At 55.7% G+C, this 16,357-nt stretch overlaps 1 protein-coding gene across 3 annotated transcripts in view; it reads left to right on the forward strand.

Moving 5' to 3' along the window:
- The window catches only part of DNMT3A (DNA methyltransferase 3 alpha), a 102,181-nt gene that overhangs the window by 47,468 nt on the left and 38,356 nt on the right, over window positions 1-16,357 (forward strand). For all 3 annotated transcript variants that reach the window (XM_079941651.1, XM_079941652.1, XM_079941653.1), the window contains 3 exons: window positions 6,802-7,072; window positions 13,014-13,057; window positions 13,498-13,644. In XM_079941651.1, the coding sequence (XP_079797777.1) occupies window positions 6,802-7,072; window positions 13,014-13,057; window positions 13,498-13,644 (462 nt within the window). The remainder of the gene's footprint in view (window positions 1-6,801; window positions 7,073-13,013; window positions 13,058-13,497; window positions 13,645-16,357) is intronic.

Genomic DNA, 16,357 nt, shown 5'->3' on the forward strand with positions numbered 1-16,357 from the left:
AGAAAAGGAAATTGGAAGGGTCAAGGTCCTGGTTCCAAAGTCTTGGGGTCCAACTCCATTCACCCCAGGAAGGCTGAGCAGGGAGGCATGTGGGCCTCTCTTGGGAGTGGGCGTGGGGGAACTCTCTGGCTCTCCCTGCCTCAAGGCCACTTCCGGCCGATCAGAGCAGAGGGCTGCCAGGGGAAGGGGCTGCAGGAAGGCCTGGGGCAGAGGAGACTGGGGAGCCCGGGCCCAGTGCCAACGCTTAGGGGACAGGGCTGCCCCACTTACGTGGACGGTTTGGCTGTTTCCTGAAACGAGAGTCAACTTGGGAAAATCCAGGGCGTTGGCGGCGAGCTGAAGGGTCTGCGAGGGACTGGAGTGAACGGAGGGTGCGAGTGGAGGGGGATTGTTGGCGTGTTTTTGTTGACATCACTCTGGGGCATCTGAGCACGTCTCTGCGGCTGGGGAGCGGGTTTCTCTGGGCCATGGTGAACCCCTTGTGTGTCTGTGCATGTGATTGCGTCTCTGTGTGTCTTTAATCAAGAGGCCATAGCTGGCCAGACGCCAGGGTCCCCGGCTGGCATAGAGCTGAGTGTTCCAAGTGCCTTAAAGGCACAATGGCGATGAGGGGGTAGGAGGGAGGGCAGGAAGGCTGGGGAGGGCGAGGTGAGGCCATCCCACATCTGCCAGCCTCTGGGCCTCCCCCCGCCGGAGCTCCCCTGGGGTCTGGGGGCAAAGGCCCCTTTCAGCAGCAGCTCCTGGCACAGGAGGAGAGGGTGAGTCAGGTGCCCAGAACCAGGCCAGAACGTGGCTCCGACCTCCAGGGCCTTCCAGTGGTAGACACAGGGTCCCAGGTCTCCCCCCTCCACACCTGGGCCCAGGTAAGCCTGCGCCCGGGGCTGTGCTGGAGAGCTGACCCAGGGACCTGTCTCCCTTGTATCATTTCCCTCGCCTCTTAGCTTTCGTGTGCAGGTATCATACCTGTCAAACAGGCCTCAAAATCCCTTTCCTATTTGGAGCCCCGGCACTCTGCCCCACCTTGGGAGACAAGGCCTCCCTTCCTGAGGGAGGGTTGGAGTTCTGGGGTCTGGTCCAGACTTCTAGCAAAGGGGGAGGGGAAGGGGGCAGGGTGGGCAGCTGGGGGACTGGCTTTGGCCTGGACAGGTTCACTTCTGGCTTTGCCTCTGGCCTTTCCCTGTGGTGGCTGCTGCCTGGGAAACAGCTGCAGCCTTTCCCTGGCCCTGCTCAGGCACATCAAAGCCTCCTTTTCCCTCCTTGGATCCCTTGGGATTTGAGGTTGGGCTTTTCCTGAGACTCAACCCAGAGGGGGTGGCTAGCTTTCAAATGCCTCTCCTGTACCTGGGTCATTTTGGAAGCTTTACCACTTAGAAGGCGTGTGACCTGAGGCAGACCTTGGAGACCTTTTCCTTGGGAAAGTGAGAGTAACACCAACCCATCAGGATAATTGGGATAATTAAGTCGATCGATTGTATAAGCATAGTTATGCCGAGTCCTCTGCTTAGCACTGGGGAGCTGTCAGTGGAGTGGTTGGAAGGAAGAGAAATAAAAAGTTAAATAAGGCAAAGCTCACAGTCTAGGAGGGAGACACACAGTAAACAAATAATTAGGTAACATGTGAGGAGTGCTCTAATGAGATAGGGTGTGAAAGTGCTTTGTAAACAAATGTGGTATGCGGTGGGCTAGGGGATGTGAGTGAATGCTGGGGTGAACTTAAGGGCCAGGCTCCACAGGGGCTTTGGGGGTGTTGGGGGCAAGGCTGAGGGTTGCAAAGACCAGGGCCTGGCACAAATACCACCCGGGGTGGTGTGTGTGAGAGACAGACAGACAGATTTTAAAATGTTCCTTAGAAGACAGAAAGTAGAATAGTGGTTGCCAGGGACTTGGGGGGTGGGGGGATGGGGAATTTTGTTTAATGGGTACAAGAGTTTCAGTTTGGGATGATGAAAAAGTTTTCAAGATGGACAGTGTTAATGGTTGTACAACAGTGTGAATGTACTTAATTTCATTGAATTGTACACTTGAGAATGGGTAAAATGGTGGGTTTTATGTTGCATATATTTTACCAAAATTTTTTTTTGTTTTAAAAAAATGGTCCCTAGAAAAAGTCCCTGGTCCGCGCCCCCGTCCTCAGCCCAGGGCTTTTCAACAACAGCACCATCCACGTTTGGGGCTGCGTAATTTTTGTGGTGAGGGCTGTCCCCTCCCCACCAGAAGCCACTGTCTGTCCCCCTAACCCACAGTGAGGTGACCCAAAGCGTCTCAGACACATTGCCAGATGTCCTCTGCGGGGAACCACTGCCTTCACTGCTTGGGATGAGCTGCTCGCAGGAGGGGCCCGAGGAGCGGGTGGGCAACAGAGAAGCAGGAGGCATTTCCCTGGGGTGGAGGGGTCTTGCCTGGAAGGAAGGCAAAGATCGGCAAACTCTGAGGGGCCCCGGGAGGTGGGCCCTGGGCGGGGTTAGGCGCACGGTGGGAACAGACTCTGCGTGATCCGTTGTGTCCACCACCCCAGGGAGGAGAAGTGAGGGGGCCCGTGGCTGCCATTCCCATTCTGCCTCCACTCCCGCCCTCTTCCCGTACCCCACAGGTGAGAAGAAGGGGAGTGCAAATTGTCACCTCTAGCTGCTGGCGGTGCCTTCTACAGGGACCAGGGGCTTCTGCTGCTACCCCTCCCCGCCATGGGAACAATGAGTGTCTCAGGGTGTGCCGTGTCTCCTTTCAAGGCAACTGTAAAGAATAAAAGCAAACAGAAACAGGATTTTTAACAGTTACGCTTGACATGAACAAAGTTGAAACTCCCTCTAGACGTGTGAACTGGATGCTCTCGCTCGTAACCTGGTCTTTGGCATTAAGGTATCAATCATGACTACTGAACACCTGCCAGGTGCCCTGCTCTGCGCCCAGTCTAACGTAATAAAGCGAGTCCCTGCCTCTAGGAGGCGACAAGCTAGTGGGGGGTGGGGGGAAAGGAGGGCACAGGCCTGGCTGGGGTGGCCACTCCTAGTGGCTTCCAGGTCTGCTCTTCTCACCTGAGATGCCCTTTTAGGGAGCACCCGGCTCCTCCCTGGAGATTTAGAGTTGCGTCAGTCCATTTGCCTGTGGACCTCCTTCCTTCCTCTCAGTGGTTTCTTCTGGGTGGATTTGACCTGCCCAGTTACCCTGAACTCCAGAGAGAGGGCCAGTGAGGGGCCACTACTGGCCGTGTGTGTGTGGGGTTCTTGATGGGTAAGATGGATCAAGGGTTGACCGTGGCAAGAGTCGGCAGCTCCCCTAAGCCCAGAGCTTTGGTCAACTCAGGGTCATCCACGACCAGAGAGGGCGGGCAATGGGGGATGGGCTGGTCGGGAGGAAAGGAGGGAGAGGACTCGTGAGATTGGGGTGGATTTCAGCCCGCTGAGCTACCCCCGGGGCTGGAGCTGTGCAGGGTGCTCCCCTACCCCTCATCCGCCCACCTCGGGAAGGATGGCGTGTCTCATGCTGCAGGCGGGTCCTCCAGGGCAGGCCTGGGAGGGGTGCCCGATCCGGGTGGGTTGGGACCCTGGGGCTGGGTTGAGTCTCGGAGCAGGTACTCCTGGGTCTCTATGCTATGGAGCTGGCAGTCAACAGGAAGTGAGTCCCAGGGTGAGAAGAGGCCGTGTGGTCCCCGGGCAGGAAGTGAGTGACAGCGGAGTTGTCTGAGCAGTTTGTGGGGCTGGGAGCCTGCCTCGACTTGAGGTGTCTGGGGAAGCAAGTGGCTAGAGGAAAGGAGGACCACGGCCATGGTAAGAGATTGGCGCTGGCCCAAACTTCTCAGCCTGCGTTGGCCAGCGGAACCCCCTACCCACCTCCCTGGGAGCGCCGCGTCTGGGGCTCTGTGGCGCTGGCACAGCGGGCCTGAGGGTAGCAGTGGGGGCCCAGGCGTGCCTGGCTCTCTGGGTTGCCTGGGCCACCCGACTCTCACACACACAGGAGCCTCGAGCAATCCAGGGAGGGGAATTCTAGGCCAGGGAGCCTGCTAGCTTGAGCAGGGAGGTGGGAAAGACCTTCTGAGTCCTGAACAGGGTGTGTGGGTCCTGACACCTGGGGATGGCAGCTGAAGAGAGAGACAGGGCCTGGCTGCTCCCCTGGCCATCCTGCCTTTGGCCTCCCGGCTCTGCCGGCTTCGGCCCCAAGTGCCCAACCCTAGTGGAGGACTTCTCCCTTCCGCCAGAGGCCACAGGCCTCGTCTTCCTCTTGCTGCGGCCCCCCACCCCTGCTGCTGAGGCGCGCACACGTTTGTAGCTTTCTGCGGGAGGTTTTCTTCCTGGAAGCAGGCCTGCCCCCAGCTGTCCCACACAGCCCTCCACACGGCCAGGAGAGCAGCCCGGCAAGGCCGCGCGTTCCCTCTGCTCGCCCTCAGCTGCTCCATGTAGGGACTCGTCCAGGGAGGATGCTGGTTTTTATTTTTGTTATTTTTTAACAAGGCCCACGTCCCTATTCGCCACCTCGGGGGTTTCCTCACCATACAGCAGTGGGCTCAGAGTTGAGATCGTAGATCCTCGGAGCAGAAGCAGCCTTGGAGGCGGCCGGGCCTTGCAGGGAGGGCCTGGGGAAACCAGTGCTCTCTCAGGCTTTGGGGGGTGCTTCAGGGATACAACTCTCTGGAGGGAATTTGGCAGGATCTACTCACACGTGGATGGGCAGGCCCTCTCCCCCCGGCCAGTCCACTTCTGGGACTCTGGCCTACAGAAATCCACAGGTGCGCAGAGCGGTTAAGTGCAAGGGGTTCACTGCAGGAGAAAGCAAACCAGCCCAAAGGCCCACCATTAGGAGATGGTTTGAATAAATTAAGGAGCATCCGTTCGATAGAATGCTGAGCAGCTGAGACAGAATGAGCCCGATCCACACGCACTGGTATGGAGAGATGCCCGCGGTGCTTGCTAAGTGAAAAAGCAAGTTGCAGAACGATAAGTCGTATGATCCCTTCTTAGGGGAAAAAAAACCTGGATCTGGATGTGTGTATAAATGCATGTGTATAAACATGTAACTTACACATGATTGTAGATGCAGAGGAGAAAAGTCGAGAAAAGCTACTTGCCAAACTGTTAACAAGCAATTTAAAAAAATCTTTTCTTAAATTTATTTATTTAGTTTTTGGCTGCACTGGGTCTTCGTTGCTGCGCGCAGGCTTTCTCAAGTTGCGGCGAGCGGGGGCTACTCTTCGTTGCGGTGCGCGGGCTTCTCAGTGCAGTGGCTTCTCTTGTTGCCGAGCACAGGCTCTAGAGCGCGCGGTCTTCAGTAGTTGTGGCACGCAGGCTCAGTAGTTGCGGCACGCAGGCTCAGTAGTTGTGGCACGCAGGCTCCAGAGCGCAGGCTTGGTAGTTGTGGCACACGGGCTTAGTTGCTCCGCGGCATGTGGGATCCTCCCGGACCAGGGCTCGAACCCGTGTCCCCTGCATTGGCAGGCGGATTCTTAACCACTGCGCCACCAGGGAAGTCCCAAACTGTTAATAACGGCTCACCTGTGGGGAGTGATTTTGGAGGCACAGAAGTGAAATAGGAGCTTTAACCTTTTAATACTACTCACTTTTGTGTGGTTTGTGTTTTTATAATATGTGTGTCTGACTTTTATAAACAGAAAAAAAACTTGAAAAGAAGGAAACCCTCCATTGGTCTAGCCTAGTCATCTCACCTTATAGGTGGGGAAGCTGAGGCGCCCTCTTGAGCGGCGCCTTCCTGAGGTGTTTGCTGAGCTGGTGCCGCTCCCGCCCTTCTCCAGGCGGCTGATCTGCAGGGGAGCCGATGGGCAGGGCTGCTGGGGGCGGCCTGGTGCCCGTGGATGTGGCAGAGCGCCAAGTATAGGGGACTCTTGTCTCTCCTGCCCCAAGAGGACACCTTCGTTCCTTCTGCTATGTCCTGGCCTACCTGCCCCCAGAGGGCCAAGGACCAAGTGCTGGCCACGCTCTGTCCTCACAAAGTGTGTGGCCTCAAGCTAATCACAAAATTCTCTGAGAGCCTCCCCAGGGAGGCCGAGCGGCTCTGAGGGGTAACGGGGTGAGGAGCTTTTGCCCACCATGCAGTGACACTTCTGAAGGACGGTTCCGACAACTCTCAGTGTGATTCTTGTAGCAAGCTCAGTTCTGAGACTCTTGGGAACAAAGCAAGACACTTCCTCTTGGGGGGGACGTGGCGCCGCGTGCCAGGGAGGGTTGCTGCAGAGACTGCGGTTGCTGGCTGGGGCCTTGGCTCTCTTGGGGTCTGAGCGCCCAGGGAGGACTGTGGGCCAACGCTGAGGGAGGGACCTGTGCTAGGCTTTGGGGCCCAGAGGAGGCCCTCTTTCACCCTCACACTCCACCTGGCCAGGCAGCAGCTCGAGAGACCAAGAGGACAGCCGGGGGGCTCTGGCACAGAAGTCAGATCAGCCCGGGGTTACTAGAATCTTCTGAGGAGGGGTCCTGGTTTGAAGTAGGGATAGTGTGAGGAGCATCTGTTTTCGGTAGAGGCCACAGAGAAGACTTGGGCACCCTCTGTCACCTCAGTGAGTGGGGATGGCCTGGCTGGGGCGCAGCTGGCAGTGGGACCAGGCTGTTAAACCTGCTCGGTTTCTTCTCCCGTTTTCTTAACTGGAGTCCACAGACCTCTTGACTTCAGGGGGTCAGGCCTGTGAACCCCTTGAATCTGAGAGAACAACTGTGCGTGTATTTGACTCCATAAACATTTATGTGCACACAGTTTTCTGGACAGCGGGTGTGTAATTTTCACCGGAATCTCAGATGGGTCAGTGATGCAAAAGGGGCTAAAACCACTGGTCTAATTCTCCCCTCACGTTTATCTTTCCAGGTGGAAAGCAGTGACACGCCGAAGGACCCCGCCGTGACCTCCAAGTCCCCGTCCATGGCCCAAGACTCAGGCCCCTCAGAGCTGTTACCCAACGGGGACTTGGAGAAGCGGAGTGAGCCCCAGCCAGAGGAGGGGAGCCCCGCTGGGGGGCAGAAGGGCGGGGCCCCAGCAGAGGGAGAGGGTGCAGCTGAGACCCCGCCCGAAGCCTCCAGAGCCGTGGAGAATGGCTGCTGCACCCCCAAGGATGGCCGGGGAGCCCCTGCAGAAGAGGGTAAGTCCTGGGCAAAAGCAGGGCAGCCTCTGCTGGGCTGGCTGGGATCCCCCTGAGGGTTAGAACCTCGGGGCTTAGTGGGTCCCAGGAGGCCTGGGCTGGGCACGGTAGCGGAAGGTCTGCTTGCCAAAGCTGTGCCCTGCAGGCTGCATACAGCCCGCACACATTTTTGATTTGGCCCATGTAGTATTTTAAACATTAAAAAAAAATGAGTTGCCAATATTTAAGAATCAAGAAATTTCACATAAAAATCTGGAGTTTTGGCTTCTCATGGAAAAAAACAGCTAGATCTGGCAAGAGTGAGTTTACAGAATGCCATTGGTTGCCGGACTGGGGTGATGGCTGTCTCCCCATAGGCTGGTCGTGTGCCTCGCTTTCCCTCAGCCTTTGCCTGGCCTGCTTACTCTTCCGCGAGACCTGCGGCTCTTTGGGGTCCACACGTTGGTAGCCCCTGGCCTGGGCGCTCGAGGGCAGCAGATGTCCTTGTGGATATTAAAAGCCCAGCTAGCTTTTCCCGGTGCAGATGTCCTGAGCCCACCATAGTTGAGTGGACTGGACTGAAGTTTGGTGGTGACAGATTGGGGGAGGGGACGAGCAGGGGGGAGTTGGGTGTGCGCTGCCCAGCCCAGGCCTCTTCCTCTGAGGACTTTGTGGCCTAGCCCTGGAGTCCTGGAAAGTTGCCCACTTTTCTCTTTAAGGTTAAGCCAGCGATTTCGGGGCCAACAGAGCTGTAAACATGTTAGTAATGAGGACAACTAGCATTTGTACAGGGCTTCACAGTTTACGAAGCACTTTCTCATACATTATCACATTTGATCCTCCCAGGGCCCTGCCAGGTTGTTTTGCATATGTGCATTTTAATTTCAAAAAGCCTTCCTTCCTAAGTGTACATGATGGAATGAATCAATCGATTAATTGGCATAACTTAATTTTGCATGCATTCAAACCTAATATTCGTGCAAGGTAGAGAGCATCTCCGGAAAAGAGATTCCCAAATTTATTTTAAAATATCTTTCATTCGTCTATTATTCAACTAATATTTATGACGCTCCCACCATGTGCAAAGCGCTTTCTGAGGTACTCACTCTGCATTTGTTGTTTTATTTACTCTTCCAAACAATCTTCTTCAAGAGGGATTACTATCCTCATCTTAAGGTGGAAAAAAATTGAGCCTTAACGAGATGAAGTGACTTGGTCAGGGACTCCAATCCTGTCAGTGGCAGATGCAGAATTCGTTCCATCTTGGTCTCTAGCTTCCGAGTCGGTGTGCCCTTCCCAGATCCCCCGCTGTTCTGGAGTGGGGCTTGGAGTGGGGGATGGTCCTGAACTCTGCACCTCCGGGGGTGTGTCCTGACTCGTGGTGGGAGTGGCCAAGGGGCCAGAGTGGAGTGAAACTGGAGGAGAGGGAGAGAACGCCATCCTCCCCTTACAACGGCCAGATGTGCAAGAGCAGAACCGGGGAACCCATCGGCCCTGCCCACCAAGTAGGCAGCTCCTGGGACCCCACCATGGCTTGCACCCAGCCGCCACCCAGGGCCAGGGCAGCTCTTGCTGCCTGGTGGGATGGAACCAGCACTCCAAGGCTGCTCTTAACCCGTGAGAGTTTGCTTTCGGTTTGGGATTTCCCCGGCTCTGTTCGTTCTCAAGAGCAACTCCTTCGGTCAGTGAACAGGGGTTTATTAAACACCCATTTGGTGTGTGCCGGGATCTGGGGAAACCATCGCGAGCAAAAACCTGGTTCTTGTCCTGGAGGACCTCCCAGTCCACTGGAGAGATAGATGTTAATGAGAAATGCACACTTACCAGTGTGTGATTATACACGGAGATAAGTTCTCTAAGGGAAAATAAACATGGTTTTCTGAGGAGCTGTAACAGAGGAACGCCAGCCAGCCTGGGCTGTTACACCTAAGCTGAAGGATGAGCTGGGGTTCACCAGGGAAGGCGAAGGGCCGGGAGGGGGTGAGAACAAGTGGGAGGGAGCATGGTATCCAGGGACCTGACAGAAACCTACAAGTCTGGAATGGGGGGAGGAAGGGAGAGGGGTGTGCGACAGCAGACAGGACCAGCGCGGCTTCAAGGCTGCCCTCTCAGGGGTTGACGTGATCCGCTTTGCATTTTGAAAAGATCCCTTTGCCATCTGGATCCTGGAATGGAACAGAGGGGCTGGGAAGCAGGACGAGCGATTAGGAGGCTGCTGCAGGCGCCCAGGGGAGGAGGGTGGGTCTGGGGAGCTGTGGATGCGTGCCAGGGACACAAGGGGGAAGGGGAGAGATGGTTCAAGGGTTACTCCTGGGTTTGGGACTTTCACATATTGAGCGGATCCTTCTCAGAATCTTGGTGCAAAGTGCACTGGGCAAAAACATCCCACGTGTCCTTGATCTTCAAAATTTGGCCCTGGAGCAGTCCTGTGTGGCCCCAGCTATTCAGGTAGTGGGGATGCTGGCAGGGATCAGAGCTGGGGTCCCTAAAGGTCACTGTGAATCGCCTGGTTGCTGAGACTGGTGAGCTGTTACCTAGAGGGGTGGGCATTGGCCTACTGGAGGCTCGGCTGCTGGTCCAGCAGTCAGCCACACAGAACACATAGGCAGCTACTTGGTTCCAAGGAGGAAGGAGACTGAGGCCCCAGGGTGGAAGTGAATTGGCCATGGTCTCCTTTCGGTTCCCCTCATTCCAGGTCTCTTTTCAGGGGCCCCATCCGTCTGTCCTGGAAGCACTCTCGTTAGTTCCTACACAGGAAAAATGGAGGGCTTTAAGGCAGTCTTGGCCTGGGCACCCTCCCAGGAGCCCCAGATCTTGATAGTACAACCAGGAGAAAGGAAGAGCAGAGGAGATGATGAGTAATAAAGGACGAGAGCCACCTGGACAGGCAGGTGGTGGCCCTGGAACTGCTCCTGCACTCTTAGCACTGAGGCCGTCATGATGATAGTAGTAACGATGGTAATGTGGCTTTCTTTTTTATTTTATTTTATCTTATTTATTTTATTTTTTCTGAATATTAACTATGTGTTGAGTGTTCTATGTCCTTACTACTCAAAGTGGTCCATGGACAGCAGCGTCTCCTGGCATGACCTGGGATGTTAGAAATGTAGGATCTCAGGCCCCACCCTAGACCTGCTGAATCAGAATCTACATTTGAAAGAGATCCTCATGATTTCAATGCATATTAAACTTTGCTGTTTATGTGATTCTCTTATTTAATCCTTGCTAGCATCTGAGGAAGACTTTTTTACCCCCCATTTTTCAGGTGGGGAGACTGAGGGTTCAGACAGCTTAAGTAACTTACCCGAGATTATACGACCAGTAAAGGACCAGCACCAGAGTAGGGTCAGTACAAAGCTCCTCTCTGCTTAGACAGAACACGCAGCATTGGGCTAGTGGCTGCCCTCTGAGGCCAGCCTGGCCTCAGCCCTGTCATTGAGATTTGGGTTCCCTTTAAAGGGAATTTGGGGGTGGCCCCTGGCAGAGTGTAGCCTCAGACCAACAGGTAAGTGTTAGAAGCACCCTGGCCTCTCCTGCCCCCAGGACATGAGATGCCCCAGGGTCATGTCCAAGCCTGCCAGGGCCACCCTGGAAGGCACACAGCCACCTGGCCCAGCCTGTGACCCTGGATCTGGGCCAGGAGCAGATGGACTGCAGAGGGAGTGTCGAGAGAGCTGCTGACCCCCCTTGACTCAGGACAAGTGCTGCATTCTAAGGCCGCCCAGTTGGTTGTTTTGCTGGGACGGGCTGGAAAGTGTGTGTGTGTGTGTGTGTGTGTGTGTGTGTGTGTGTGAGAGAGAGAGAGAGAGAGAGAGAGAGAGAGAGAGAGAGATATCACTCAAGTGGGCATGCGCAGAGTATGTCAGGGAGAAAATTCCAGAAAGAAGCCAGTTGGAAACCGCATGAGGAAAAATTCTGTTTCGGGGAGCATGGGGGCTGGGGAATGAGGAAGGGGGGGGCATCAGGGTGGTGCTGTGTGAAATAAGCTAGCCGGCTTGGGAGTCAGGAGCTCTGAAATCTGATCTCAGCTCTGGCAGTACGTCTCTGCTCCTGGGGCCTCAGTTTCCCCTTCGAAGGGCTGGACAAGTACCCCATCATCTCTACAATTCCTTCAGCCCCGACTTTCTTTCATTCTAATGAATAGATGATTCCCCGTAAACCACATGCCACGGAGGGTCCCCCGAAGGAAGGTCCCAGGGGGCACCAGGCTGCCTCCTGATCCAAGGGTGGGCGCCCCCTTCTGGCAGCCCAAAGCCTCACTAGGGCAGAACGCGGAGGATCTGAGAGGAGGGGCGACCCCCGGGAAGGAGGGAGGCCCGGAGCGGGCAAGAGGGGAAGCCCGGCTCCAGAACGCCCGAGAAAAAGTTGGGGAGCTGGCTGTGGTGAGACAAGAGGGCCTAAAGGAAGCTCGAGGAGGAGACAGAGAAAGTCCGGTGAGACGTAAAGGCCTGCTGTGTACACAGCCTTGGCGAGTACACGTGACCCCACTTCCTCCCACCCCTGGGGGCAGCTGGCACCGCGGGGTCCACACCTCCCACTCGCCCGCAGGTGCTGGCCCTGCCCTCCCCGTCCCCAGGCTCCAGGTCGCCAAAGCCCAGAGCAGAGCCCCGGGTCTTCCCCAGTGAGAGAGGGGGAAAGAAACATCCTCTTCGGGGACCGAGGATTCAGAGACCTTCAGTGCCGTAGCTGGTTTCCGCCTCAGAGCCAGGAGATGCAGGAGGGGCTGTTTTTTCCGTTTTGGGCTCTTTGTCTCCCCTTCACACCCCCCTCCCCGCCCCCCCAAGCGACCATGAGCCAGCCTTAGTGACCTTCCTGCTTTGGGCCCGAGCTCAGTACTCTTGGCTTCAGACAAAGGAGTTCTGGGGCCCAGGTGAGAGGAGGCTCACCTCCCACTCTCCTCACCCCCCAGCCCAGCCCCATCCTCCAGCAGGAAGCTCAGAGGCATAATTAACCCAGCCGACAGCCAGGCCAGGACTGCAGACTCCGGGACGTGATGGCCCGGGAAGGGCGTTTGAGAGGTGACGGCCCTGAGCTGGGTGGGGTAGGAGAGTGGGTAGGTACCAGGGTAGGAGCGCAGGGACATTCTGTGCCCCCCGTCCCGGACCCTTAAAGACGGTACTGCTGGGGCTTCAGCCTCCAGGGGAGCCTTCCCTTCCAGGAACTGGAATCAGGGCCCATTGAGGAACTGCAGGGAAGAGGAGCAGGGAAACGCTGCCTTCCGGAAGCATTAGAAGGGTTATGTACCTTGATTCAGTGAAGAAAAGGCCTGGAAAGCTTACAGAGGTCACATGGAGACAGTTGGAATCCAAGGCTTCTAGAATAAAGGCTGAACTCAGGGACCTAAGAATGGGCGGAGAATGGGGTACCGAAGCAGATATTCAGGACAGAAGCGCAATATTGAGAACTTCAGGAGCACCTTAGAAACCATTTCCGGCATCTTTATTTTCCAAATGAGGAAACTGAGTCTCAAAGAGACGAAGTTGTTTCAGCAGAGTCCTGCTGCTGTCTCCCTGTGCCCTCCCCCGCCCCCTAGAGCATCTTCGCTGCACCCCACACATACAAGCCAGTGCTCCCTTCCAGGGCCAGGGAGAGCTGTGCAGTCTGGCCCCTCCTCTGGGAAGGGAGCTGTGTCGCAACTGGGAGCAGGCAAGGGGGCTATTTCTGGATCCCTTCTGTGTGCCTGAGGCACTCGATGGGCCAGAAGCCACAGTGCTGGCTTTTCTGTTGTTCCTGCGGATTTGGGCCTCCAGCCCTGCCCCAGTCCTTTTTCTGCCCTGGCTGTGCTCTGAGTCCTGGGGCCAGCATGACGCCTGGCACACAGTAGGCCATCAGGTTTGACACAGGAATGACTAAACGGTTGGAGAAGCCCTATCCCCGTGGCAGGGACCCCAGGCACAAGGTGAGGCCTCTGAGCCACTCCTGTAACTCTGCCGACAGTCCCTTTGTTCTTCCCTCTCCACAGGCAAAGAACAGAAGGAGACCAACATCGAATCCATGAAAATGGAGGCAAGTGTTTTCCTCAACCCCCAGGGGCTCTGTGGATCCTGATTCTAGGAGAAGAGAGCCACCGCTCTGACCGACTGTGGCGAGTGTGTGTGAGGGGCCCAAGGTGGCCCCTGGCCCCTTCTTTACATGTCCCTCTGTGAGGAGCAGAGGAAGTGGGTGTGGAGGTTGGAAGGCCCCCAGCGAGGCAGCCAGCTGGTCCCCCTTCAAGACCAAGCACCTCCCCTCCCAGTTTATGTCCTGCCCCACGTCCCTCACTTCTCCAGCCCAGACAGGGGCTTGGCCCGCACTCGCAGGGCTGGCATCTCTGGCCAGGAGTCAGAGCTCTGTGTTCTGCTCGAGGTGAGTGCCTCCTTGGTTTCCCCTCCAGGAGGAAAAAACCCTGCAGCGGGGCTGTCCGTGCTCACCTTAATGCCGGTCTGTCTCTGTCATCTCTGTCCTAGGGCTCCCGGGGCCGGCTGCGGGGTGGCCTGGGCTGGGAGTCCAGCCTCCGCCAGCGGCCCATGCCGCGGCTCACCTTCCAGGCGGGGGACCCCTACTACATCAGCAAGCGCAAGCGGGACGAGTGGCTGGCACGCTGGAAAAGGGAGGTGAGGTGCCTTCTGGCCTGGGCCCCAGCCTGTCCCACGGAACTGGGAAACCGGAAGTTAGCTTCAGCCACTGTCTGCAGCTGTTGTCAGGCCCTGGCTGAGCCTCAGTTTCCCCTTCAGGTTAACCTCTCGCACTTACAGGGCACTGCTGGATCCCTAGGCAGTGGCTGGGTCCTTTGTTCTTTCGACAAATGTTATTGGACATTTACCGTGTAACCAGGCAGTGTCCTGGGCTTTGCGCGTATAGAATTCCTGCCCTCATGGAGCTGACATTCTGATGGGGAAGATGGACAGGAAACAAGTAAACAAGGGGTTGAAATAGAGGTTAACAGAGGCCTGCTTTAGGTGGGGTGGTCAGGAGAGGCTTCTTGGAGGAGGTGGCATTTAAGTTCAGGCCTAAAGGAACAGAAGAGCTGGCTCTGTGAGTTGTGGGGTGGGGGAGAACATTCTAGGCAGAGGAAATAGCACAAGCGAGGCCCTGACTTGTTTGGCTACGTGAAAGACCGATACTCCCAGAGTGAACCGAGCAGGGGAGAAAGTGGGGTCAGATGAAGCTGGGCGGTAAACAGGGTCCAGTCATACAGGGCCTTGAGGTCCCGGCCGAAAGCTGTTTTTTTGTTTGTTTTATAAATTTATTTATTTATTTATTTTTGGCTGCGTTGCTGCACGGGCTTTCTGTAGTTGCGGCGAGCGGGGGCTGCTCTTTGCTGTGGTGCCCGGGCTCCTTCTCATTGTGGTGACTTCTCTTGTTGTGGAGCACGCAGGCTCAGTAGTTGTGGCTCGCGGGCCCTAGAGCGCAGGCTCAGTAGTTATGGTGCATGGGCTTAGTTGCTCCGCGGCATGTGGGATCTTCCCGGACCAGGACTCGAACCCATGTCCCCTGCATTGGCAGCTGGATTCTTAACCACTGCGCCGCCACCGGGGAAGCTGCCCCGAAAGCTGGTTTAACGCTGTGTCCTGGGAAGCCATTGAAGGTTTCTATGCAGGGGAGTGATTTGATGTGGATTAAAGGAGCAGCAATGGAGACGGATAGGGACAGATCCGGAGATTTAGAGATAGAAACAGCAGGGCTTGCTGATGGATGGCCGGGGTGGGGGAGGGGAGGGAATGGAAGCACGACTCCCAGGGGTTTGGCCTGAACGCCTGGGTGATGGGTGTGCTACTTCCTTAGGTGGGGAAGACTAGGGGAGGAACGAGTTTGGGACGGGAGGGAATCAAGGGTTTAGCCTGAGATGCTGAGGTGCCTGGAGCCTGGATCCTAGGGAGGTCCAGGCTGCAAATCAAAGATGAGACGGCGTCAGGAGCAGAACCTGGCGTTTAAGTCCACGAACACTGGTGAGCTCATGTAGGAAACAGGAGGAGAAAGCAGAGACGGTGTCTCTGGATTCTGTGCACAGAAAGCCGACACTTAGAGCCACGTGGAGAGGGGGACTGAGAAGGGGCCCGGGAGGAAGAAGAGGGAGGAAGAGCCGTGTCTCAGAAAGGAGAAGGTTTTCCAGAGGCAGTGGCCGCCCAGCCCTGCGGAGGCTGAGTTGAGACAGGCTGTTGGCACCTGCCGATCTGGAGGTAGCTGGTGACTTTTAGAGAGGCTTCTGTGCGGGTTGGGAGGGAGAAAGCCAGCCCAGGGAGGGCTTCAGTAGCGAGGGGAGGTGATGCCGTGGAGACCAAGGGGCGAAACCAGTTTACGAAGCACCATTGTGGGGCTGCTCTCCTGTATGTCTGGTTAGTAGAGAGAAGCCCGTTGACCTACCGGCACCAGGAAGGGAAGGGAAACTCGAACTGCCACCATGTGGGGCCTTTCACTTCACTCTCACTTGTCTTTACCCCAGGCCTGCAAAGGATGGTGTTATCCCGTTTGCATTGTGTGAGAACTTGCTCTAGAGAAAGTTCAGTACAGGGTGGGGTGGCTACTTGATTGTTTCCAGTTCCTTTGGGATCCAGGAAGGCAGAAATTTCTCTCCTGGAGGAGCCTGGAAAAGGGACAGCCTGTCCAAGGTCTGGGAGAAGAGAGGCTTGACTCTGAGCATTAAGCGTGGTCTTTGGGATGGAAATTCATTCAGGACCTGGGGCTATTCCCCTGTGGCCTGTGGGAGGGGCTTTGCTTTTTAACCCCTTGTTATGAGTGGCCTGTATTTCTGCTCTCCCTTAGCCCTAGGGCCAGAGGCTAGATATAAAGACTTCTTTTTTTTTCTTTAACATTTATTTGTTTATTTGGCTGCACCGGGACCTCGTTGGTGCGTGTGCGGGATCTTTTAGTTGCGGCACGTGGGCTCTAGTTCCCTGACCAGGCATGGAACCCGGGCCCCCTGCACTGGGAGCGCAGAGTGTTAACCACTGGACCACCAGGGAAGTCCCTAGCTATAAAGACTTTTACGCTTGAAAAGCTTCTAGAAATTTGGTGATCCTCAAACTGTGCTCCCTTGAAGAAGCAGTATGGAGGCCTGCTCTCAGTTGCAATAAAAAAGGCAGGTGTTTTCTCAACTCACAGGGAAAAGTAAGATAATAGATACATTTTCTCAATTTTAAAATTTCCACTAAAATTTAAAAAGACTTTTTTTTTATTATGAACCTGTTCTGACATAGACAGAAATAGAGAGACTAGTATAATGAACCCCCATGTACCTATCACCAAAGTGCAACAACCATTAAAAGCTTTTCTAGAAAAAAGAAACCTTTGGCATCTGCTTCCCCCAACTGATAAAGATCATCAATG

Source organism: Stenella coeruleoalba (assembly GCF_951394435.1).
Source record: "Stenella coeruleoalba genome assembly, chromosome: 13".
NCBI classification, from domain to species: Eukaryota; Metazoa; Chordata; class Mammalia; order Artiodactyla; family Delphinidae; genus Stenella; species Stenella coeruleoalba.